This window comes from Girardinichthys multiradiatus, chromosome 3 (genome assembly GCF_021462225.1).
Source record: "Girardinichthys multiradiatus isolate DD_20200921_A chromosome 3, DD_fGirMul_XY1, whole genome shotgun sequence".
Classification (NCBI taxonomy): domain Eukaryota; kingdom Metazoa; phylum Chordata; class Actinopteri; order Cyprinodontiformes; family Goodeidae; genus Girardinichthys; species Girardinichthys multiradiatus.
In genome coordinates this window covers 41,718,547-41,744,209 of record NC_061796.1, presented here as the reverse complement: position 1 = coordinate 41,744,209, position 25,663 = coordinate 41,718,547, and the positions used below count along the sequence as shown (strand labels likewise).

The window sequence follows — 25,663 nt, the reverse complement described above, 5'->3', positions numbered from 1 at the left end:
GGGGTATTCATTAGAGATGAAACAACCATCAATTACTTCACCCATATGATATCATTTATTACAGCTGTATAACAAGATCAAAACCAGCCAGCATTCATCTGAATGTTGATGTAATGCTGCTGTAGGCAGATGAGAACAGTTCCAGGATAAGAATCACTTGAGCCAAAATGAGGCTGAGCTGGATAAATACATTAAGTTCCATAGGAATGACACTGCTTGGGCTGAGTCATTATAAAAGCCAGTCAGTTCGCCAGTTTGACCAATCCTTGCTCACTGGCTACTCAAACGATCCCTCTCACGAACCAAAGGCCTTTCATTTTATTTAATGTCGATATAAATAGAGTGAGTCTGTGAAGGCCTCCGAGGTTTTGTTAGAGAACATTAGAGAACAGACGGGATCCACTTTAAAAAATGCACTTCTATCATGAAAAAATCCCAAAGAAATGCAGTGAGGTTTATGTGCAGTGTGATAAGAGAGAAACGTTTAAAGGGGTAGGAATCCTTACTTCTAATTTCTTTAAATGTGAAGAGTTCTGTGTAAATCCTAAAAAGAAAGCGAAAGCAACCAGTTGATCGCCCAAGTTGCTAACTTTAGCAGGCTCCCACTGTATCCATCCTCATCATAATCGTCTATCATCCGCAGAGTTATTCATAGTGTCTACCTCGCAGCGTTGCTGAGGTGTGCAGTCCCTTTGGCTCATGTTTCTGAATGGTCTTGAGGAGGTCCGAGTCCGAGTCGAACAGATCCCGCTGGTTCTGCCAGTAGTTGCCAGGAGAGACAAGGAGGCAGCCATGTTCTGGCAGCACCGACTGCATCCGCCGTAACCCTGGAAACAGGTCTGTCACCTGGAGACACAGCGTTTCCAGGCTTCGAACGCCAGAGCTGAAAGGAGAGGAATCAAAGAAGGTAGAAATGATTAGAAAGGTTAAAAAAACAAAGATTAGTTCATACCAATAATTTAATGGGATTTGGGCTTAAATCCCATTAAATTTAATTACCAAGCAGTGCTGATTTTTACTATTTAATATAATAATAGGAAGCTGTGGATAATATGTCAATATGCTCAAAAACACCACAGCTCATCAGTAAACAGGAGCCTGACCTACAAATCAACGTGCAGCTCAGTGCTCACACGGTGCAGCTGCCAAGCAAGTGAAAGAGAGAACAGGTCCTGCACCTTACAGTTTGCAACAGACCGCTCGCTGGATGTTCAGAGCTGATCTTTTTGTAAGGTCAGGGATGTTTTATGTTTTTGCTGATGCAAAACAGGTGGAGGTCCACAGTTTGTTTGACCTTCTGCAAAACGTGAGGCAAGTTTATCATAAAAACAACAAACTGTTGTGGCTGCTCAAGATCTAACTACTTTTTCATCTTTCATCTAACAGCATGGGTTCGTTTACCCATCGGAGTGGACATGGTTGCGAATATCCTCCAGCAGACTGAAGACTTTACCCAGAGGTGACCGAAACACATCCACCGGCACAAGGCTGCTGTCCCATGGTGACACCGCTGCCTTCACCAACACCTGCTGGATGTAGGCGACCGGAGGTCCGTGGTACTACAGCATACACATGGCGCGCACACACACACACACACACACACACACACACAGGTGACATTCACAACCAAGAAAACACAAATAAGGCATGTTTTTAATATATTAAATCTGGTAAGAATCGTGTGTGAAACACTGTTAAAAAGGTTTGTCTTCTCCTTTGTAGCTTACTTTAGATCAAACACATATAGAAGTACAAGTCAAATATAAGTACATATGTGACCTCCCATCTCTTACCCAGTCAGGTCGTTCCAAGTCTCCCTGGGGCTCATGGGAAGGGATACTATAATCTCGCAGCCCTGTGGTGAACTCCACGGGACCTGTCCCAGGCAGGGGAAGCCTCAGCAACGGATAGCTGGCAGAAGGAGAACAGAGAGGGACCCTGTGAGTCCTGATGCCAAAAGCAACATTTTAATAAAAACTAGAAAATTTCGGAAGAAATTTAGATGGGGTCTGCCTCTTGGTACGTGCTTCTCGGACCAGAGCCAAACTGTGGCCGAGTTAAGCTTATGCCTCCTTGCATTGTCATGCCAGGTCCCAATAAATATACATAATAAACAATCCAGTATAGACGTGGATAATAATTGGTGACTCTTTGCAATAGCATTGGAGGCAGTGAAGCAAGCCCATTCACTCCTCTCCCTTTATTGCTATGGCAGGCGCCAACTAAGAAATGCTTAGGCTTTTATTTTGTAAAGATCAGTAAATTTTATTTTAAAAGGATAAAGCAGAACAATTTCCATCACTGAGTCCCAGCAGTAGTTTTAAGATCAGTGCTTCAATTATCGCTGTGTTAAATATGAAGACGTTTATTTTGTAGGGTATGTCTAAGTGTTATTTTGAAAGTCCAGTATAGTTGTCCTATCAGGTCTGGGTTACTTCCATTAGTTATACAGAACCTGCTTGCTTTTTAAAAATCATTGTCTATGCTATTATTGTCTTAAAAAATGAATAGCAACTACGGAAGGTTGAGGCTTTTATTTTGAAAGTTTTAGTAAGCCTTATTTCAAAAGACCAACATTGTCCTGTTTCCAACACTGGGTGAGCTCCAACATTAGTGTTATGCCCAGTCCTGCAATTATTTATCATTTAAAATGTAAAGGTTTTATTTTGTAGAGCATTTTTTGTCTTATTTTGAAAAACTAGTATGGTTCCAATGGTCCATTGGTTATATAGAAGCTGCTTGCTATTTAAAAAACATTATGTATGCCATTATCAGCTCAAAAAAATCACTAGTAATTATTAAAGATTCAGGCTTTTATTTTGAAAGTTTTAGCAAGTTTTATTTTAAAAGGCTAACATGGTCCTATTTTCAACACTGGGTGAGCTCCAACATTAGTGTGAAGCTAGTCCTGAATTATCTATTGTTTAAAATCCAAAGGCTTTTATTTTGTAGAGCATGTTTTGTCTTATTTTGAAAATCCAGCCTGGTTGTCCTCCCAGGTCTGGGTTATTTCTATTAGTTATATAGAACCTGCTTGCTCTTCTGAAACCATTGTGTATGTTATTATAAGCTCTCAAAAATCATTAGTAACCATGGAGGTTGATGAAAGAAATTGCCCTTTAGGATTAATCACTGTTGTGTTGACGTTGGAACAGCAGTACATGCTGTTTAAGTACTCAACACAAAATGGCCGCCATGTAGTTGCCTCCTATGAAGATGGTCAAAGGGTCAGGGGTCAGGTCAGGTTTAAGCCATAGAAATGAATGAAAATCAATGAAAAGTCCTCAGAAAGATCACGCAGCACCTCACTCTGTGTCTCCCCTGGTCTAGGCTTTATAACATGGAGGCGCATGCTCCCGAACAACTGGCCATAACTCGGAAACCATAAGTGCCATCGACGTCATTCTTGGACCGGTTTTATCAGGACGGACAGGGGAACGATAACATCAATCCTTTATTTTTGAAAATATAACAATATAGACACAACACTAGGTGAAAAGAGAGGGAAAATGGAGAAAAAGACAAAATTGCTTGAACATGCTCCCGAACAAAGTCTAATATCTCAGAAACTGTACATGATATTTGAAAAGATTTTGAACTGTGGGCGACAGCCGCCCCTCGTCCCTAATCATGGAGATTTTCATAGCTCTATGTCATTCACAATATAAAATAAGATGATGTAAAGAAATGGTTTCACTCATGGATTACTGGTCAAACTCTCATTGAAAATACATAGGAGAAGGCCTACAGAATTCTTCTGATTCTTAGCGATCGAGGGGTGTTTGACAGAAAACCGTGAGACGTAGAACAATTTTAAAGTTATTGTGTGAAAGCAGGGGCCCGGCCCTACAACCTGGCCAAAAATTGTGACTTTAGAGCAAAATTTGTGGCCATGAGGGCAAGTTAAAAATAATTTTTCCTAAAATAATCCCCACTTTCTACCCTAGTAACTACCATCTCCACTGTAGGAATGGGATTTTCTCGCAAACTTTGTGTCGCTTGGCGTCTAATTTTAGAGAAACCGTAGCAGTTATCAACAAACCGTTTACACTTCTGAAAAGCCGGCGGATTTCTCAAAACTGATTTCTACAAACCGAAAGTCAAACTGTGTTTCTAGGTGAAAGTATGGCGATACAGTAGAGCCTCAAAAGCAGTGAATTTTGAGGATTCCTTCCTCCCCTGACTCCATTCATTCCTATGGTATTGGGGAGGGGTTCGTTAATTACGTCGCCATGGTGACTCGAAACGCCAATAAAAGTAATAGCACACATCCTGAGACCGAGCTGGACATTTTGATATATATATTGTGGGGGTGTGCGCTACGGTTCGGGCAGCATTAACGGAGACAGAAGAAAAATAAATAAGAGTCCAGTTTAGAGGTGAATAATAATAGGTGCCTCCATGCATTACATGGGAGGCAGTGCGTTGCTCTTCTTTGTTATTGGCAGGCCCCAATAACAAAATCAATCAACATACCAGGTCACATTATTTAGGCCACATGACTAGATACAAAGTTTGAAAGCCAGAAAGAACCGAATGAAAAAACGTAGTAAGAAAGCTGGGTGTTTCCTTCTTCGTGCCTGATTAACCCTTCTGTACGGATGAAACCTGCACCTCTGGTTTTTCTTGCTAGTCCCAGTCATGCCCAACATGCTACATGAAGAGGGAACTGCTGTATTTTTCTCCTACAACTAGGTTGGTCCATTTTAATCAAGTTGAGAGTCAACACCGTGCGACTTACATGTCTGGGCCTGTGTAAGAGGGACATGTTGTCCTGCTTGTATTTATGTGAACAAAACAGGAAGAAAACTGCTGCAACTGAGCCTTGAACGGTGACAGGAGATGTGTGTAAGATTCAGATTTTTCTTTGAGACAGGAAAAAAGTCTCATGAAAACAAAGCTGAGGGTCTAAACATGCCATTATCTCCAGTCTTTAATTTAACCCTTTGTTATCATTAGCTTAGTGCAAAAGTGATTTATAAAATGAAGTTGTCAATTTAAAAATAAAACAGAGGGCATCATGTCTAAACCAATCAGTCTTGGTTCTGCGCGCATTATAATTGGAGGCCATTTCAATGAGGCAGAGAAATCTCAGCAAACAAACTGTTTGCTTTGATTAACACTGAACATCCATGCATACACTGAAAGTGCATTCTGTACTCCCATAAAAATATTCTTTACTCCTTTAAACATATGTTTGTTGAATAAGTGAAACCTACCACTAACGCCCCCCTCCACCCTTCCTACCCCCATGTTTTCCACAGCCTCCTCCAGTCCTCCTAGGTCACTGTACCTACACAAAAGCCTCTTTTGTGTTTAGCCTACCCCCCTCCTGTCAGGCAGATGGAGAAACAGGAATCCCATTCTCACAGGGCCACTTTCTCACAGCCCTCTGCCGCAGCGCTGCCTTAAACTGCCCTGTTGACTCCCCCCGGGTGGCAACCAGTCATCTATTTGGCCTGCGGCCCTGCTGTAATGTGCTGGAGGGAGAGCACGCAGCAGGTGCATGAGTGTATTTTAGATTGGTGCAATTGTTTTACGATCCCTGATGGGGCCCAAGTTAGTCTCTGACCTATGTCCTCTCGTTAGACCACTTATTTAGCAAGAGCAAATACTGTATGCGCACGTGTTAAGTGAATGGTGGTGTTGCCAGCGGGGAGCTGTTATGTGTGTACAGATAGCCTTGAACTGAGCTAGGTCTTTGCTTTATTCTGTGCAGTTCAGAGTGTTCACACTCTATGACATCTCTGCTTTTCTTTCTTTCTGTTTTTTTTTTTTTTAAATGAGGTCAAAGGATGAAAAGACCAAATAGGTCAGAGAGACTATTGCTTGGGTCGGAGCAAATAAAGTTAATGTACTGCAGGAGAAGAACAAATCTGAATCAAACATTTTCCAACGACCGTAGATAAACAGGTGGTTACAGCATCTACACTAGATGACAGAAGAAAGAAAACTTATTTTAATAAGAAAAAAAAAAAACAATTTAACTACTTGTCTAAGCAGGGATATAGCATAATCTTCAAAAACAAAGAGGAATATTTAACAGGTGTTTGTCAGATGTGGGAAAATGCTGGAAATATTCAGACCCATGCAAAAAAACATACCTGTCAGACTTTCTCTCAATTTGTCAGATACAACCACAAAACATGTATTTTCTTCTTGTATGTAACAGAACAACACACAGAGGTCCATAAGGATGAAGTGGTTTTAATGTTTTCTTTACAAATAAAAATCTAAAAAAATGTGTCGTGTATTTGCATGCAGCCCTCATTAGTGATACACCTAAATAAAAACCAGTACAGCCAATTTCAGTCACAAGTCACCTCTGGCCCAGTCTTCCAGGATTTCCTTGATTTGGGCTCCATCCATCCTTCCCAATAACTCTAACCAGCTTCCCTCTCCCCATGAAGAAAAAAAAAAAAACTCACAGCATGATGCTGCCACCATCTTGTGTCACAGCGGTGATGGAGTGTTTAGGGGGATATGCAGCGTTAGCATTTTACATGTAGGCCAAGTTCAGTTTTGGTTGTTTTGGTTATACACACAACACAAAATTAACATTAACTTTTGAAAACAAATTGAAAACCATGCATTATTTGTTCGTCATTTCACATTTATGCACTACTTTGTGTTACATTACATTACGTTAAATTTTAATAAAACACATTGAAGTTTGAGGTTGTATTATGGGAGAAAATGTAAGGGGCATGAATACCTTTGCAAAGCCCCAGATATTACAAAATAAATGAGCTCAGGTCCTGAGCACAGAAACATGAGCGCCTTATCATAGGGTACCTACCAGCAGGTGAGGATGCTGGCAGAAGTGAAAAGGATGATGGCGACTGGGTAGGATGCACAGAGCAGGCCGTGCCGGTAAAAGGCCGCCGAGATCGTCCCTCTCAGCTGCTCGCGCAGCGTCATCCTGGTGCTTGTGGTCAACTCCCGGCCATTGGGAAGCACAGGGCGGCCGAGGACAGTGCGCCACGGAGCATCCAGACACCTGAATCCAAATGCACAAAAAGGTCAGCATTGTACAAAATAAATGTCTCCTTCCCATTCGTCTGTCAATCCAAACATCTCAGACACTTCACGTTAAGATTACTTTGCCCCAGCTTTATGTGGTTATTCTGGTAATTATTTTGTTGGGAATCTTTGAACATTTGCTGCTTTTCAAACGCTGTAACTGAATCTAATAAATATTATCTACTAACCTGAGGTCACTTAAGAATACATATGCTTTAATCATTTTAAATGAGTCAAAACGGCAAATAAAGTTTTATACAAAGTTTCAGAAAATGATACAAAATTCAATTAAAATACAAATAACATTTTTATGTCCATTTATCTCCATAATTCTAGACAAAAATCAAAAACAATGGAACAAAAGTTTATTTACAAGAACAAAATGAAAGCATGAAGGGACAAAAAGGAAGAGTGTTGGTGCTTTTATTGTAAATCTTAATATTGGAGAAATATGAAATATTTTGTGACTTTTCTTGATAAATCACTTAAACAAATGTCAAATACTAAAGGGTCTACGTTTGAAACTACTGGGGTTCAGTAGATTCCAAAGCTGAAACAAAACCACATATTTAGACTTTACATTTATTTGTTGGTTACATTTTATTCACTTTTTTCCCCTCATTTTGTTGACAATGGAAAATGTCTCGTTGTCTCACCTACAACCTAAATCAAAGCATTCACACAGAATCTGGGAAAGATCGTTTTATTTGTGTATGCTTCACATTTTAATAAAGTAACAGATTCTGGGCTTGTCAATATTGTGTTTCGAAACTCCAGAAAAAATAATCTGTATGGTTCAACATGAACTCATAAAGGGAATTCTTGCGCTACATTTCCACAGAAAAATTTTAAAAAACACACTCTGGCTCTCCTTAAACATCGAACTACTTTCATACTCCCACGGCATTTGCAAACATAGAGCTGACTACAAAAATGACCTGTTTTCCTGTCAGGCCAGCTCCTACTGTGGTCACATACTAGACAGCGCTTAAACACGCAACTCTTTCCAGAGCCACAAAGGTCTGGGCACATCCCCGCTGGAGAAAACTTGCAACTCAAACCATCCATGCCTGGAGAAAAACAACTCTTTTATGCCAATTTTCTTGGAAATCTGTATGGGTGTGTTTCCATGGTAGCAGGAAGAGAACATAGCAGGACACAGAGGTAAATGCCATTAACCAAATTGGAAATTAATGTGTTGAATAAGTCATTTTATCTATTTATTTACTGACTGATAAAACAATGTGATCAATAGTCTATTAAATTCTAAAATTGCCATTTTTTCCTAGTAATCAAACGTTTTAAAATCTGTTCCAACCAATCAAAAAAAAATCCAAAGGCATAAATAAAGTTAATCTGTTAGTAAATCACCAAATATGCTAATTTTACTGGTCGCAGTGGTGTGTATGCTCTGTTCCCAGATGGCTGCTCACACCGAGCCTGATTCTGGTTCTGCTGGACGTTTCTTCTTGTTAAAAGGGAGTTTTCCTTTCCACTGCTGCTACATGCATGCTCAGTATGAGGGATTGCTGCAAAGTTAGTGACACAATGCAAGCGACTGTCCACTGTCTCTACATGATCATCCAGGAGGAGTAAATGCTTCAAGTCACTGTCTGGATGCAAACTGTTGGAACTTTTTTACCGATTTGAATAATAAACTGAATTTAACTGCACTGTTTGATAACTAGGATCACGTAGAATGTATGTTCTTGACTTGCAATCTGTATGACTCGAATGAATTTATTTTTTTGTAAGTGCTTTGAGTCGACGTGTTGTGAATTTGCGTTATATAAATAAACTGAATCGAATTTTAAATTTCATGTTTAATTACAAATGGCACAGCATTTTAAAACCATGACCTACAAACTCCTGCTCCACATAAAAAGCGGAAATCTTTGGTAAATCTATTTTTATTTCATGTAGCAAAACATCTCACTTGGCATGAGAGCAGACTGAACACTGACAGGTGAACACTGTGTGAAATCTTTGCTTTGCTTCAGGGTGGTTCACCTCACTGCCTCCAGAAACATTCAATTCTCTATCAACTCAATCTCAGCTCCTGTGTTTATGTTCCCTTAGCAAACAACTGGAGTGCTGCGATCAGCGTCAGCGAGGACACACGCTTGATAAGAGCGTTTGGATTTTCAGAGCATACACAAGCAGAGCTGCAGCTAAATCTCAACAGTATCAAATTTTGTTTTTCCTTTACTAATTCTCAATCTTGTCCGCTTCTAACTAATGTTAGTTAGTGACACATTCTACCGTGTTAACCTTACCTCCATTCAACATCAGCCACTGTGTCAAACACAAAAGCTTCACACTGCTGTAACACAGTACCTGCTGATGGGAGAGCGGTTTATCTGTCGGGGTCCCACCTGTTTACGTCCCTTGAAAGCAGCGGCGCTGGGATTTTTTAGCCATATCTGTGCATTGTGGTTGACATAGTGTTCCCTTCTTGATTCATGCAAAGTCTGTGATGGCTTGGCTCTTCCCCCCGGGAGCGATGGAAACATTCCCTGGGAGGAAATTACCTCTGGAGTCTCTTGATCTGCTGCTATAAATACTTTATGCAGTAAACACAGCAACGGCAAGCTTTCACAATGGGTTCTGCAAAGGCCAAAAACAGCAGTTTGAAGTAAAGCATTTCTAGACTGTTACCAGGTGTAGCCTCTAAGCCAGGTTCTGGTCCCTCTCACTTTCTTGCCACTGAAATTTCTCAATGAAAGCCTCCATTTTTTAAACAATCAGTCCAGTGCACCAAGTGCTGCAGGGTTACATGGGTTCAGCTGCAAGGGCTGATTTGGCAAAAGGATCAGCAGCATCTCCGTCAGTAAACTAATCCGGGATTGAGCTGACTGGAAACTCAACGAGCAGGTCTCAACCCTGTGGCCACTTCTCATCGCTCTCACTCCTGCTTTCGTCACAGCTTTCAGTTCAAGGATTCCAAGACCTCTGTGCCCTAAAAGCATGACAAGGCTGAAGGAATCTTTACAACACCACCTCCACAAAGAAAGCAGCCAATGGACACCAGCCAACAGCAAAGTTTTGGTAGGCAGCAGCCCCACAATGGTGGGTTTGTGTCCTCTTCAGCCGTTCTGGCAGGTGATAATCGTTTATTGTTTGTAAAACAGATTCTGGAACATTGAAACAAATACTCCAAATAGATCTGCTACGGAAATGTCTGTCCTGCAAGAATGATTTACTTCATGAAGATCATTTTTTTCTTTTGTAAGTTCATCAGTTTGGAGATTTGGTGAACTTTACAATAGCAAATGCAACAACAGATCAGTGGGAAGAACTTGATCAACGCTGATTTAAAAAGAGAAATATTACAAAATACCTTTGAAATGAAAGAGTTGGAGAAAAAGCTAAATCCTTACCTCTTTTCAACCCTTCCAAAAAAGCCCAACTTGAAAGCCTCCCCAGGCTTCATTGATCCCAGCAGCATATAAAGCCCCGTTAGGTATCATGCAAGACATGCATCGAACAGCCAAAAACGATAACCACCAACATTCCAGAGAGCTTCAGGCTGCATCCATTCTCTGCAGTGTAATTACATCAAAATTCAGTGACATAGTTACATAATGCTGCGCCCCTAATAAGCATAGACCATTAGTCCTGTTGTAAACTGCAAATACAAACTCCCTGTGAATGAGCTGTAACACCGCAGTTTACAAGCAGCGTTGATGGCAGAAGAGGGAAAGTTTCTGTCGATCAGTAACCATGTCATAATAACTAATGATGTGAAACAGACAGACAGTTTCTGCACATGGATTGCTTCGTTTTAGACAAAATGTTAAAAAGAAGCATAAAAAAAAAACCAAGAGCACACTAACTGCATCTCTTATTAATTATTCCTGGAGAACACCATGCACAAATTTGGACACGAAATATTGCAACTGCTATGTGTCTTCCCTCCACTGCAATTTTAACCTGTGTTGTTAAAAAACTTTCCCAAGACAGAGAGCACATGAATAGATGGAGAGGCTGATGCAACTTTGTTGCAACACCACTTGCAGGAGCAGGTTATATCAGGGACTTTACAGTTCTTGCGTTTCATATAACAGATCAGCACCACATCAAAAGTCTAAGTTCGGCACATAAAACTAAACCAATGACAAACCACAACGGTATGAGTTGTGCATCACTGCTTTCTATGTCTTTATTTTGTCAAATTAACAGATCATCTGAAGACCACCACCAAAAATCAGCTGATGCTCTTTGTTCACAAAGCAGATGATACTTGGCTTACTGGCAGCACAAGTCCTGGTTTATCATCTTTCTCCAGATTAGAAAACAATTAATGCATTATGTAAATGGCACTAATAAAATACACAGTGCAGGCACGTTTTAAACAAATAATATTCGATCTACGTGGTTACACTTCAACACCTTAAACCACAAGCAACTGACAGCGCCACAAAACATGCTGATTTAATGTGTTTTAATGTGTTTTAGCACCTGTACTCACTTTGTTTTGGCAACAAGCTAAAGGTTAGCCAAGCTAACAGACATCTAGCGACGTTAGCTTCCATGTGAGCTTTATCACTAACCAATGGGAGACTAATTCCATTCTATATATCAAGAATCGATTTGGGAATACCGCTGATATACTCTAATAACCAGGACTTACTTAGAACAGTCTTCCAATAACTATTTTTGGCGGGGCTGGGTGGAGAGGACAAGGTAACGTCAGCTATGCTAAGACGCCGACCTGAGTAGTCGCCTGTTCAAACTGTCCAGTTCGGGACTTGAATGCAGGGTAGAACCAAACAGAATTAGGATTAAACACTACTGGAAGATTTTTCTTTAAAGAAAACAAACAGCAGCAGCTTCCAAGACTCCTCAATGAGCTAGGGTGGCTAATGCTATGTTAGCTTCACTGTTCACACACTAACCTGATTTAACTTTACGATTCCCTCCAGAAGACTCGGTCGGTGTGGACCTCCTAGATAAACGGACGACCAGATGCAATGTTCTTCCTCAGTTTATAAACCTGCTCACAGCCTGCTCTGATGTGATGTCGACATTACTGCATCAATGCATGAAAACTACTGGTTGGTTGTCAAACCCCAGCAAGACCTTTCCACTTCGACCTCTCACCCCTGAGTAGGAAAAACAATGTCAAAGCGTCCCCGTGTGGATAAAGACAGATATTACATGTTTCTACATTTTTACTCAAAGCTGATACAAGTCACTTAGGAAATTATATCTTCCCTTAAAGTATTAAGCAAATATTTGGAGCCATCACACATTTATTTCTTTTTGTCAGTTATCTGAGTATATTCTTGTGCCTAACCATTTTTCCAAGGGTATTTTTTTTCCATGTAATGAACTACAGCTGTGTCCACAGAACATTAGGTCAAAGAACAGAGTCTAAATTATCTTGAAATATTTTATTATTAGTGACATGGACATAATTTGTTCCTGCTTATTTAATTTTGTCATTACAAAATTAGATTTTTTTCACAAAGGCTTTACCTCACAATTTTGTGTTAAATAGATGGTTTAGTTGAAAGAAGAAGCATTTTTTTCATTCTGTTTCAGGTTACTGCTGGTCTTTTTTTCTTCTTCTTCTTACGTTTTGTTTAATTTTCAAATTTTCTACTTTAACGAAGCACTGCAGAGCATTACATGGACTGAGGCAGGAAGTCAAGACATACTGGAGAAAAACCCACACATGCAGAGGAAATACAGAATAGTTTTTGCTACGAAACTGCAATGCAATCCACCATGGCACAAAAAAAAAATGAAAATACTATTTTATGTCAGTCAGCCTGTGTTGGTTTAGATATTTCCATAGATGTTGCTAACAGAGAGTGGTACCATATTTGCTCTTTGTAAAGCTTACTGGTTAAACCCTTGAGTTATGCATCTCCTTTAATGAGCCAATAGTGAGGGCTTAACAAGACAAGACATTGGACTAAAATTAGTGAACTGCTTCACACACATGAAAAGATAAATAAATGTTTTTTTGGAAGCAAAGTATGAAGAACTGATGAGACCTTTTCATAACTTTAAGAAAGGTACATGTTTGCATGACCTGTCAACACAAAAAGGATTAATTCAAGTAACTAAACGCAGACTTCAATAGAAGTCTGTAGTCTTCAAATGAATCCAAACAACAAATGCAGCCATCTGAAACCAGGATGTCTATATAACACATAACATCCTCCAGGCAAAAGTCAATCTACTACAAGACTAGAGATGAACCAAATGTAAGGTTTAACTGAGGCAAAAGATCAGTCAAACCTATAATATCTCCTGATTTTGAAAAGTCCATCTGAAGAAAATGAAAAGTGGAGTTAAAGAACAGCACTGGACGTCCCACAGGCAAAAAAGGATGCTCCTTTATCATGAACTTTGTACTGAAAGAGGTTTTTCTGTGGGTGTGGTCCATCGCCTTGTCTCCTCTTCCAACAAACTTCCACCTGGAAAACAGGAAGTACCGTTACTCTTTTTCTTGGTTTGTTGCACAGCTGAGTCAGACATATGTGGCATACAACTATTTCCATATTTATATATTTATATATATATATAATATTCTGGAGGTAATTCATTAGGTTATGACGATATTTCAGTTCTAACTGATTGTTGGTAGGTTAGAGGATTTTCAGACCAGCAGTGCACAACAACCGACAACAGAGTTTTAGTTTTTTTTCTGATGCATTATATTCAGAAACCTAAGTGACTAAATGTCAACATAAATAAACTCACCTTGCAATAACTGTAACATTTAATCTTTTTAGATATTCAAAAAGAAATCCACATTATTGGAAGAGTTATCAGTGCTTTTCAGCCATTTGTTGAAATTATAAAAACAAAAGTTAACTATTCATTTATGGCAGATATTTCTAAAGGGGTCAGGCTTTGAACACAAAGCATGCAAAAACAGAGGCATGATAAATGGATGGATCATATACAGGTCCTTCTCAAAATATTATCATGTTGTGATGAAGTTAATTATTTTCCATAATGTCATGATGAAAATTTAACATTCATATATTTTAGATTCATTGCACACTAACTGAAATATTTCAGGTCTTTTATTGTCTTAATACGGATGATTTTGGCATACAGCTCATGAAAACCCAAAATTCCTATCTCACAAAATTAGCATATCATTAAAAGGGTCTCTAAACGAGCTATGAACCTAATCATCTGAATCAACGAGTTAACTCTAAACACCTGCAAAAGATTCCTGAGGCCTTTAAAACTCCCAGCCTGGTTCATCACTCAAAACCCCAATCATGGGTAAGACTGCCGACCTGACTGCTGTCCAGAAGGCCACTATTGACACCCTCAAGCAAGAGGGTAAGACACAGAAAGACATTTCTGAACGAATAGGCTGTTCCCAGAGTGCTGTATCAAGGCACCTCAGTGGGAAGTCTGTGGGAAGGAAAAAGTGTGGCAGAAAACGCTGCACAACGAGAAGAGGTGACCGGACCCTGAGAAAGATTGTGGAGAAGGGCCGATTCCAGACCTTGGGGGACCTGCGGAAGCAGTGGACTGAGTCTGGAGTAGAAACATCCAGAGCCACCGTGCACAGGCGTGTGCAGGAAATGGGCTACAGGTGCCGCATTCCCCAGGTCAAGCCACTTTTGAACCAGAAACAGCGGCAGAAGCGCCTGACCTGGGCTACAGAGAAGCAGCACTGGACTGTTGCTCAGTGGTCCAAAGTACTTTTTTCGGATGAAAGCAAATTCGGCATGTCATTCGGAAATCAAGGTGCCAGAGTCTGGAGGAAGACTGGGGAGAAGGAAATGCTAAAATGCCAGAAGTCCAGTATCAAGTACCCACAGTCAGTGATGGTCTGGGGTGCCGTGTCAGCTGCTGGTGTTGGTCCACTGTGTTTTATCAAGGGCAGGGTCAATGCAGCTAGCTATCAGGAGATTTTGGAGCACTTCATGCTTCCATCTGCTGAAAAGCTTTATAGAGATGAAGATTTCATTTTTCAGCATGACCTGGCACCTGCTCACAGTGCCAAAACCACTGGTAAATGGTTTACTGACCATGGTATCACTGTGCTCAATTGGCCTGCCAACTCTCCTGACCTGAACCCCATAGAGAATCTGTGGGATATTGTGAAGAGAACGTTGAGAGACTCAAGACCCAACACTCTGGATGAGCTAAAGGCCGCTATCGAAGCATCCTGGGCCTCCATAAGACCTCAGCAGTGCCACAGGCTGATTGCCTCCATGCAACGCTGCATTGAAGCAGTCATTTCTGCAAAAGGATTCCCGACCAAGTATTGAGTGCATAACTGTACATGATTATTTGAAGGTTGACGTTTTTTGCTTTAAAAACACTTTTCTTTTATTGGTCGGATGAAATATGCTAATTTTGTGAGATAGGAATTTTGGGTTTTCATGAGCTGTATGCCAAAATCATCCGTATTAAGACAATAAAAGACCTGAAATATTTCAGTTAGTGTGCAATGAATCTAAAATATATGAATGTTAAATTTTCATCATTACATTATGGAAAATAATGAACTTTATCACAATATGCTAATATTTTGAGAAGGACCTGTAGATAAAAGGAGAGGGAATAATTTCTGGTAACAGAAATATTGTTCAGTTCTTGAATCTCTTACCATACTTATCCTGACCTGGAAAATACTTGTACCATTTTTCTCTAGGAATCCTCTGCTTGGCTAGGTTCAGTTGTATCTGTACAATGATTTCTGGCTGTGCTCAAATATGTGCCAGAAAGTTTCTAGGTCTAACCGAGAGAGGGGACGTGCCATGATTTTTTAAATGAAAAAAATATATATCAATAAAGGGTTACTGCGTGAGATTATGACACCGGTAACCAGCCTAGCCAAGCTCCTGCCACCCCCTCCCACTGCATCCAACCTCAGTATCCATCCTACAGGTGGTGTGTCCAAGGAGACGGAGCTGAATGTTACTTCTTCAGGCTGAGCCCTGGCAGCCAAGGCTTCAACTCCATAGGTGCTTCCTGTTAAGCACCATAAGAAGGTGCCTTTCCCGTGATAAAATTTGGATATTTTATTGCCTGTATTTTAGAAACTAATGCAGTTATACTGATTTGGTGTGGAGATCATCGGTCTGTTTAAAATTGTAAAATATTCATTAGTCCCATATATTTTCATTATTTTAATGGTGTTTTATAAGGACAGATGTCAATTATCAGTGAAAATAACAGCAAGTAAGAAGAAATAATAAGAGTTGTTACGTTAATTAACATCCCCATTTGTTTTTGTTTTTTTTCAATGGTCAGACTTTGAAGATGTATATAAAACCAACACCAATGTCAACCAAAGAGCGAAAACTATCGTCAGTCACACACCTTGCCATGTATGTCCTTGCAGTAGCCGGTGGGCAGACCCTGGACATGAAGATTAAGGCTACATTGGTGAGTCAGGCCCTTCAGGAGAGCCTCTGTTTCCTCATCTCCATCATCCTCCTCCTCTTCCCCATTACAACGCACCAGCATCACCATGTTCCCCTGCAGTGACAGAGCCATTCATCCATTTATAGCTACCTTTATCATAAACACATTAAATAGGTGATTGGAAATAATTATAAAAGGTCAAACCTGCAACTGGGAGCAGACTGCAGCTCTGCAGTAATGGCTGAAGTCCAAAACGGCTCCAAAGTTGACGCCGAGACTCAACAGCACGCTGAGGTCATCCACCAGCAACACAGGTGGCCCCCACTCCTCTGCTCCTTCCTCCACGCTACCTGAGCTGATCACACTGGAGCGAACAAACTCATACAGACCCCTCAGGCCGACAGCAGGGTCCCTGGAGTCAGAAGGTGATGGAATATGGGGGAAGGCATAAAGGTAATGATACAAGAAAATTTGATTATTATTTTGATTATTATTATGACAAAACTGTTACTGCCAATAAAATGTATACTCTCCATTTTTTCTGTCCCATTGAAAGTACTCATTGATCAGTGCTTCTATATTTAGCTGTCTCTTTACTAGACAGTTACATTTGCCATCAACTGTGTGTTCTCTTTGTTCTCACAAAATAGCTCCTGGACCAAAGTTGGCTGCTCATACTGAGCCCAGTTCTGCCGGGGGTTCCTTCCAGTGAAAAGAGGCAGGTTCCTCTCCACTGCTGCCGTATGCTTGCTCAGGATGAGGGATTGTTGCAAAGTCAGTAGCACCATGCATTCGGTTGTAAGGCTGCACAATGTATTACGTGAATACTTTGTCCTTGCAATATTAATGTGTGCAATATTCATATCACAAAGGTCTGTTTGGAGTGAAATAATTGGTGGCTAATCTATTCCAAGTGTTATGATCTTGCATTTCACATGCTAATCTAATATTAAGCCATGTTGGACAGAGTCCCGAGGGAGCAGAAGACAGACAAAACTGATAATGCCCAAATACTAAAGGCCACAGAGTGCAGGAAGCACAGATGAGAAAGAGTAAGAAGAAAATTGGCATTGATCGCATCATTGCAATACTTACCATTATTATAGCAAGGTTTTTGCTGTATTAAAACTAGGCCTGAATTGGACTGTGTAACTGGAAACTAGCTTCATGATTCGATTATATAAAAAAGCACTAATTTGACTGGATCCTGTTTAATTCCTTAGCAATATAATTTGTTTGTCTTGGAAACTGCCTTGAGATGACATCTGTTACGAAGTGGTGCCACATGAACGATCTGAAATAAATTAAATCTTTTTGGCGCATTTTGACCATTTGACTGTACCTGAGAAAGTTCACAGCTTCGCTTTCAGTGTTGTTCTCTTGTGGAATCAGAAGAGACAGAGACTCCTTCAAACCCTCGAAGAAAACCAGCTGACCCTTTTCCTTTGCCTGCGTTAAACTGACACCCTGAGAGATCAAATGTATACAACAAAATAAATAAACAGCCATTCCTGCCGTTTGCAGTATTAAAGGTGGACAGACACTCACCAGTCTTTGACTCACTGCACTGTAGTGGCAAAAGGACTGCACCAAGCCCAGAAAACACACTTTGCATCGCGCTAAATCAAAAAAACAGACACATTATTATAGCTGAATAAGCTAAAACACTAGTTTAGACTAATAGGTTTTACAACTCACATCTTAGGTAGAATGAAAGGAAATGATGAATAAGGAAAGATGCGTCACTCTGTCTATCAGAAACCAGGATAAATTCTCCCTGTCGAAAAGCAGAAATATGACTAAATGAAGACAGAATGCAAGGTAAATTTCTTTAAGTAGCCGCAAACATAACATTAGCAAAATATCTGGAATCTGGGGACAATTACATCATATTTAGAAAATATAAATCATTATTAAAATTGCCAAAATATTCAGGCTTCGGAGATTAAGTCTTAAATTGAAAACGGTGAATTCTTACCCGTGTGAAGGAGTCAGGAGAGGTGTTGAGGATGCTGTTAAGCTCTGTAAACATTGCTAACCTCCTCGGCTAAATATACAATACACAACACAAACGTAGCGGTTTGAAAGACGATTTGAAACTGCTAAACAATTAAATTTTGTTTAAGACATTGGTATAAATGCCTCCTCTTTTAATTAATGTGTTTAAAACTTATTTTCGTGTAAAGGTTTGAAAGCTATTCTCGCTGCTAGGAGAGCGTGTGAGTGAAAGATACGTTTATTATAAACAGGACCGCTCGCTCGGAACCTGTTTTTCATCTCCAAATCAGGGGTTTGACAGGAACGGATGACAAGTGTCTTGTCAATAATACTCGTAAAAGTAGTTATAAAATCAATCATAAAGCAATTATTAGAGTTATTTATGCGTTAGATTAGACACTGAAATAAATACAAACACGGTGAAATTAAGAAGACACATTCTGAATCACGTTCTGATTAAAAAATAAACAAAATAAAGTTTGATTAGTGTCAGTTATTTCCTTTCTTTCTTTTGTTCTTTCTTTCTTTCATTTATGTATGATCTATGATATACATAGATATATGTTAATGATATACATCTATTTTTTTTTTTACGTTTGTTGTGTAAAGAAATAGTCTTAATCCGGATTTGTTTTTGAAAGTGACAGAATGATTGTATCTAAATTCTGTGTATAGACGATCTTTGTAGACATGTTTCAACTTCTTCGTTTTCTTTTTCTGGTTTGGTTCGGACAGTGCCACCTACCGATGTTAATAGGTAACAGCCGGAGATTTAGTGTTGCAAAACGATGTTGTTTCCAATCAGCAGATGGCGGTGTGTAGACTTGAAGTGAAGTCAAAATGAATGAAATGCAATGCAATGAATCTGGGTGTTTATTATGGAATCACATAATAATAATAATAATAATAATAATAATAATAATAATAATAATAATAATAACTTGTTTGTTTATCTTTTTTCTGTTCATGTTTTTAATATTTTTAAAACATATTATCATCTTGGAGATACAGCTGTAATGAGTCATTTCTCGACACCAGCTTAAACAGAACTTTCAGTAAACCTGCTAAGTAAGATCTTCCAGGTTTAGGGAAGTCCGGACCCGTTGGAAGGAGAGCTGGATTGAGCAATCCCCTCAGAAATAGGGAAGTAGGAGGGAGGGGTCAGCTCATCGGACAACGATAAGGTTAATTAATGTACAACCATATGTTCTGCTTCAGTCACCTGCTTGTTGCTAAATAACCTGCTGTGGTGAGAAAAACATCCATTGATGGTGTGAGACTGAGGTGTCAAAGCCAAAACAAAACAAAGATGGCAGAAGAAACCTGGTAGGGAATAAAATGAAAATAAAAACTGTACTGTGCAGAGAGTTTGTCTGAAATACGTTAAATAATACGTTTTGGCAAAGATTAACAACGCATCACATAATCAGCTGTACACATATGAATTTATTAGTATTAGGTTTTACTGGAGGAACATCTTTGAGAACAGTTCATAGCACCACACTGAGATGTAAGATGACCGATGCAGAATAATACAATGGCATCATGTGAGGACAGACCATTTGCTTTAATAAAACATAACAGGTTCCATTTGTCCTTCAGATGTCCATTGGTAAAACCCAACCTCAGGGGTATTTCTGTCATTTAGGAAAGGTGTACATTTTCAATTTAAGAGCATTATTTTCCCTCTCAGATATTCTACAGCTCTCACTCAAAACTGCTTTCACATTTGACAATCTACCTGCTTATAAATAACTTGCTTCCATTCAAAAATGTGCTTTTGCAGTCAAATGTAATGCTTCTTGCACAAATGTCTTCTGTTGGTGTTCGAATCCTGCTCCTTTTGCTTAAACCTCCTGTGTTCATGAATAGAACTTGTGCTCTGATTTGTTCTCTCGAGTGTGAGCAGTCCAAATACCTGAGACTAAAAATAAAGAATCCAGCGCTTAAACTGAAAATGTTTACTCTTCAGCTATGCCAGAAATTCAACATTAAATCTCATTTACACAGAAGTACTTATTTTAATTGAGTTTAACTGTGATTTTAACCCACAACCTTGGAGTTCTGTGATTAAAATAAGAAACGAATCTGGCAAAAAATATTTTGAATAATGTTTTCACTTATTTCAAAACAGAAGTAAGAAGACCGCAGTTAGTATTTTTTTTTTAACTTGCTTTGCATTCTTGGAGGAAATTGTATAAAAACAGTATCCAGTCCCTATTTTGCAAACTTATGAAGAGTTTGCTTTTCGATAAAAATACTAAAAATTGCAATTTGTTTCAATGTAGAAATGGTGAGATGAGCTTTAATTGAGAACAGATCAGTCTGTTTTTTGGCAAAATGCAGTACCTCCAGTAGAGTGTGGTGGCAGTAGTTCACCAAAGGTCCATTTAAAGGGTATCAATAAATGTCCTGATTTAATGGCTTGCTGAAAGCTTTCGGAATCATCCTCCATGTTAAACCCCCAGTATGATAGCATATCAAAGCACAGCTGTTTCTTATTTGTTGCACCTTCCTTTCCTCGTAAATAAAGTCCAGCTTAATGCAACAAACACAATCAGAAAACATTTAACTAACTAGATCAAGGAGGTGAGAGGGGTCCTTTTGTCAGAGTTTGTAGGGGTTTATTGTCCAAGGTTTTGTCTGCTGAAGCTCGTTGAACACAGGCTGGCAGTGACCGAGTACTTACCGGGTTGCAAATAGAACAAGGAGGAGAAGATGGGTAGAAGTCGTCTTCCCACCTTACAACTCTGGCCTTTGTTCTACTGGGTCCATTTGCAGTCTTAGTGCTCGGCCTGTTTAAAACTTGGGGTTTGGCTTTTGGCACCCTGTAGAGGTAGACATCATATTTTGCCAAAGATCTTGCAGAAGATTTCAATTCAGTCTTCTTGCTGAGATGGAGCTCCAAGTTGATGGTTACCTTACAGTGCAGGAGGAGAATGGTTCAGTAAACTAACAGATATACACAAATGCATGTGACTGATATAAAATTTGACTCTCCTCCACATTTTGTGGCACTCCTGCTAAAGATGTATAAAAAGCCTTAAAATAAATCCTGCTTTTATTGGAGATGCAAAATCTCAGTCTGAAAAATTCATAAAAACCCGACCTTTAATTTATTCGGCGGGGGGAAAATTCACATTAAGAAATAACTTCCTTTACCAAAACCACTGGTGCCACAGTAATTGGCCCCCCTACCAATTTCTGTAAAATAAATGTTACCGATACCTCTTTGACATTTACTCTCCTTTTTTTAAGCTGACCAGAGTGTCTTGGCACTTTCAATTAATAATCCATGACTTGCGGTTTCCGTGGGGTATAAATATGACGTGACACACAGGTCTATTTCTGTTCTTTCCTCTTCCAAACCAGAAAGACAAGAGAACTGGCCATTCAAGGCAGAAGTGGTTTGATCTTCATAAGTCAGACAATGTATACAGAATAAAGGCTTATTCCCAAAGCTTGTCTGTATTTACAGTTAGAGCAAAAAATAAAAAGTTAAAACAAAACTGAGACAAGGTTGGACCGGGACTCAAGTTTATCTTGCCATTTTGCATATTGCAGTGGAAGGTAAGGGAGGTAACGGAATTACATGGAGTTTTCTGAACTCCATTGAGACTTTAACTAGAACCAGGTGCTTTGGTCAGATGAAAAAAAAATCTAAACTTGAGCTTTTCAGTATCAAACACAGTAAATTAAAGGATCTGTGATGCTTTTGGACGGTGTCTCTTCCAAAAGTCTTTTGGGATACCTTGTTAGGGAGCATGAAATTGTGAACCCTTTGAAATCCTTGGACTTTTTTAAGAAACACTTGGTGATCTCAGCCTGACAGCTCAAAATAATTTTTTTATTTGGTCTTTCAGCAAATGATCCAAAGCATATTTTGCATTGTTTGCTGTTATTTCAGCTTTTAACCTTGTTCTCTCTTTTCTCTTCCTAGAAGGTACATCTGGCCTGGCTCTGTGTCTACCTGTGACAACTTTCTGGAGAGGGGAATCGTCCGAGCTTCTGCTGACAACAACTTAATGCTCACCCTCTACCGATGATCCACATAGCCCTGTCTTTTAGTGTTTAACCCTTTCTCTCTCCTAGACATGGAAATTGACTGAGCTTTTCCTGTAACTAATTATAAGTGCTCTCTTTCAGACTCTAACCTTGAAAACTGGCTCAGAGATTATCTGTTCTTTCTTTCTAGGTGAAACAACTAAAGGAGCTACATCCATTAACATTTACTTTTTCTTCCCATAGAAAGTACTCCTGGATCAATGCTTCTTTGTTCTCTTTGTGTCTCTGCTCTGTTCTCTCAAACCCCCAGTCGGTCGTGGCAGATGGCCGCTCACACTGAGCCTGGTTCTGCTGGAGGTTTCTTCCTGTTAAAAGGGAGTTTTTCCTCTCCACTGTCGCTACATGCATGCTCAGTATGAGGGATTGCTGCAAAGTCAACGCCAGTGACTGTCCACTGTCTCTACATGCTCAGCCGGGAGGAGGGAATGCTGCAAGTCACTGACTGGATGCAATCTGCTGGGTTTCCTTAGATAGAAAAACCTTTTATCCAATTTGAATAAATAACTGAATCCGACTGCACTGTTCAATTGTTAGGATTAATAGGAATGTATGTACCTGACTTTTGTGAAGTGCCTTGAGACAACATGTGTTGTGAATTGGCACTATATAAATAAAACTGAATTGAATTGAATAGACATCTTTTTCAAGGCCCAAAAATGTAAAAACAATTCATGCGAAATCCAAAGATTCCCTTTTCAACAAAAACTGGCTAATTTGTTCTTGTCATTAAAATGGGGTGCTTTTAGTATATTGTTGAGCATGTTAAAATAAAAAATCACAATTAAATAGTATTTGAATTTTTATGAATTAGCATCATTCCTGTTCTGTCTGAATGCAGCCAAGGCGGTGTATGTTTACCTCAGATGTTTCTTGATATGCTTACCTTTCATACAAAGTATCCTATTAAAAATGTTTTGTCACTGTCTAGTAGTCAGAGTGTGAACTACATCTGGTTCATGAAAATGGAAGTATTCACTAGGCAGACCGCATGAAATTTGGCTGATATACTCAATAAATTGTCAGAATCTGAGGTAGGTTGTGCAAAACAAATACGTATTTGAAACATTGTAATGAAGAGAAAGCAATGGTTGTTTTAACCTATTTTGTCATTCAATTTCTAATGCTGTTTTCTCATTGCAAAGAACGGGACAGAAACCCCTCAGAGTGTGTGTAGTAAAGGGACTTTCCAGAAATTACTTGCATTTGAAACACTGATGATGAAAAAGCATTACTTGTTCATAAATATATATGTGATATAACTAAAAAAAGCAACATTAATAAAATAATTCACATCATGAGATTCAAAAAACTAGTGCTGCTGAAAAGCATCGTACCTAAATTCACACTAATTGTAGGTGCAATACTCAAATTAACAATCTCTATTTGTTAGCTTAATGTCTGATATAAGGGCAGAGTGATGTAACCTGATCGATGTAAGCATGGTGCATGATGGTCTGTTTACATGTTTTGGTACGGTTAATGTGGAAGTAATAAATGCCAAAACATGCAAATGCTGGTCCAGAACACCTTTTGACTGTTGGAAGACAATCTCAGGGAGGAAAGTGGGCTATGATGGCAACCAAAGACAGATTAAAAAAAGTTTAATTTATAAAAAATGCCAGGACAGAATATGGTCATTATTATTATCTTAATCAGAGTATGAATAATCTCTACTGAGGTGAGCAGTTTGGTACCACAACTTTCAGCTTTCTGAATCATTGCCATCACTCATTGCCACTTCACCCTATTACTAAACCAGTAACTCGCACACAAACAATACAGGAGGGGGGGGGGGGGGGGTACTCTACTAAACTAGTAGTGTATCGCCAGATTTCCATCAGAATGGGAGCCAGAAGCTCCTGTACTGATCAGCAGCATTCCGTGGAGCCTCATTAGTAAAATAGACGGTGCCAGACTGATTCATTTAGAATCATGTGGGAGTGAAGGTGGGGGCAGTTAAAGAGAAAAGAACAATCTTCTCCAGCAGTCTCCTTCACTGCTTTATTTTCTGGCTCCTTTTGGTTTAAATTTCCGCCTTTCAACCAAATCTGCAAATTATACTGTCTGCACAGACCTGTGCCACCATGATGGGGGTTATTCAAAAATACACATAAATTTTACTCTGTACATTTTGACTTAATTCCCACACATGTATATTTTGCTTGCACGAATAAGTGTGTCTTTGAGTGTGTGTGCATTCTGCATGGACTACCTCTTGTATCAGAGCCAATCATGACAACAACTTTGGCATGCTAACACCATCATTCCACCGCACTGTCAGCCAATCACTGGCTGCTGCTAAATCCCAGGTCCCATCTGGCTCGACTCGGAGCATCAGAGAAAAATATAATCTTCACACGCCTTCAACATGTCTGTTTCTTTCCCTGTTTCCCTCTAACACACTTTGGTCCCACGCTGCATCTTTTGTTTTAAAAATGGTGTTGGTACTGGTCAGGCGTGGAAAAAGACCCAAATGAATGACACTAGAGGTAAATGTGGTAATTTAAGGCTCAAATGAGGAAAGAGAACATTCTTAAATTACAAGTACAGATCAGAGGTGCCCAAGCCAGTCCTGGAGAGCTACTTTCCTGCAACCTTTAGATGCATCCCTTTTCCAACATACCTGAATCAAATGGCTGAATTCCCTTCATGTCATTCAGCTCTGCAGAGGCCTGGTAATGAGACAATGTTTGATTCAGATCTGTTGGAGAAAGGATTCATCTAGAAGTTTGCAGAATAGTAGCTCTTGAGGATTGGGCACCTCTAATATAAATCGTCAAGATGTTTTACTTCTGTAGCTCTGATGTCCAAGTATTAAGTTTTGTGCGGAGAGAGGCCGTCTATCTTTGACAGACAGCCAGAAAGCCTCATCTCAGAAGTTAAATCAGAGTACGTCACTCTGACCAGCACAGATAATGCACAACTGTGTTTTCTGTCAATATTTTCATGGATGTTCAAGTACCTCTAAATTTAAACTAAGCACCTTTAAAACAAGAAAACTATTATTATTATTTTGGAAGGTAGCATAGTTCTTAAACGTTAGGTTTACCAAAATTATTTTCAGCAACGCAACAGATCCTCCACTTAATAGTTGTCTTATATCAGCCACAAAACCTACCTGCTATGTCATTTTGAGATCAGATTTGGTTTTTAAAGCAACTGCATTAGTTTTTTAGTTTCCTCGGATCAAGAGCTCTCTTACCACTCTATCACCACCTCT

At 39.4% G+C, this 25,663-nt stretch overlaps 2 protein-coding genes across 5 annotated transcripts in view; both read right to left on the bottom strand.

The window, feature by feature from the left end:
• Positions 1-12,261, bottom strand: part of LOC124865726 (SREBF chaperone) — a 36,233-nt gene extending 23,972 nt beyond the window's left edge. Inside the window, exons 1-6 of one of the 4 annotated variants that reach the window (XM_047361081.1) lie at positions 11,922-12,261; positions 10,404-10,565; positions 6,800-7,000; positions 1,794-1,911; positions 1,402-1,559; positions 663-883 (exon numbers count right to left, since the gene is read on the bottom strand). In XM_047361081.1, coding sequence (XP_047217037.1) covers positions 663-883; positions 1,402-1,559; positions 1,794-1,911; positions 6,800-7,000; positions 10,404-10,471 — 766 coding nt within the window. In that variant the 5' untranslated portion in view covers positions 10,472-10,565; positions 11,922-12,261. Of the gene's footprint in view, positions 1-662; positions 884-1,401; positions 1,560-1,793; positions 1,912-6,799; positions 7,001-9,299; positions 9,516-10,403; positions 10,566-11,921 lie in introns of those variants that run through there. The other 3 variants (XM_047361082.1, XM_047361080.1, XM_047361083.1) reach the window with 3 other exon arrangements.
• A 143-nt stretch (positions 12,262-12,404) lies between these two features.
• On the bottom strand, positions 12,405-18,779 carry elp6 (elongator acetyltransferase complex subunit 6). The gene is made up of 7 exons (XM_047361084.1): positions 18,359-18,779; positions 18,079-18,157; positions 17,929-17,999; positions 17,723-17,847; positions 16,585-16,792; positions 16,336-16,494; positions 12,405-13,454 (listed from the first exon to the last, which is right to left on the bottom strand). Exons 1-7 carry the CDS (start codon positions 18,410-18,412, stop codon positions 13,329-13,331), a joined length of 822 nt encoding a protein of 273 aa, XP_047217040.1. The 5' UTR covers positions 18,413-18,779; the 3' UTR covers positions 12,405-13,328.
• Between the last annotated feature and the right edge of the window lie 6,884 nt (positions 18,780-25,663).

What these genes read in the sequence shown, in the direction of transcription:
- elp6 (XM_047361084.1), bottom strand. Translation starts at nt 18,412, where the DNA reads ATGTTTACAGAGCTTAACAGCATCCTCAACACCTCTCCTGACTCCTTC. An exon ending in GTGCAGTGAGTCAAAGACTG is followed by an intron (nt 17,848 to 17,928) that starts GTGAGTGTCTGT and finishes TTGATCTCTCAG; the next exon opens with GGTGTCAGTTTAACGCAGGC. An exon ending in CAGTCTGCTCCCAGTTGCAG is followed by an intron (nt 16,495 to 16,584) that starts GTTTGACCTTTT and finishes CTGTCACTGCAG; the next exon opens with GGGAACATGGTGATGCTGGT.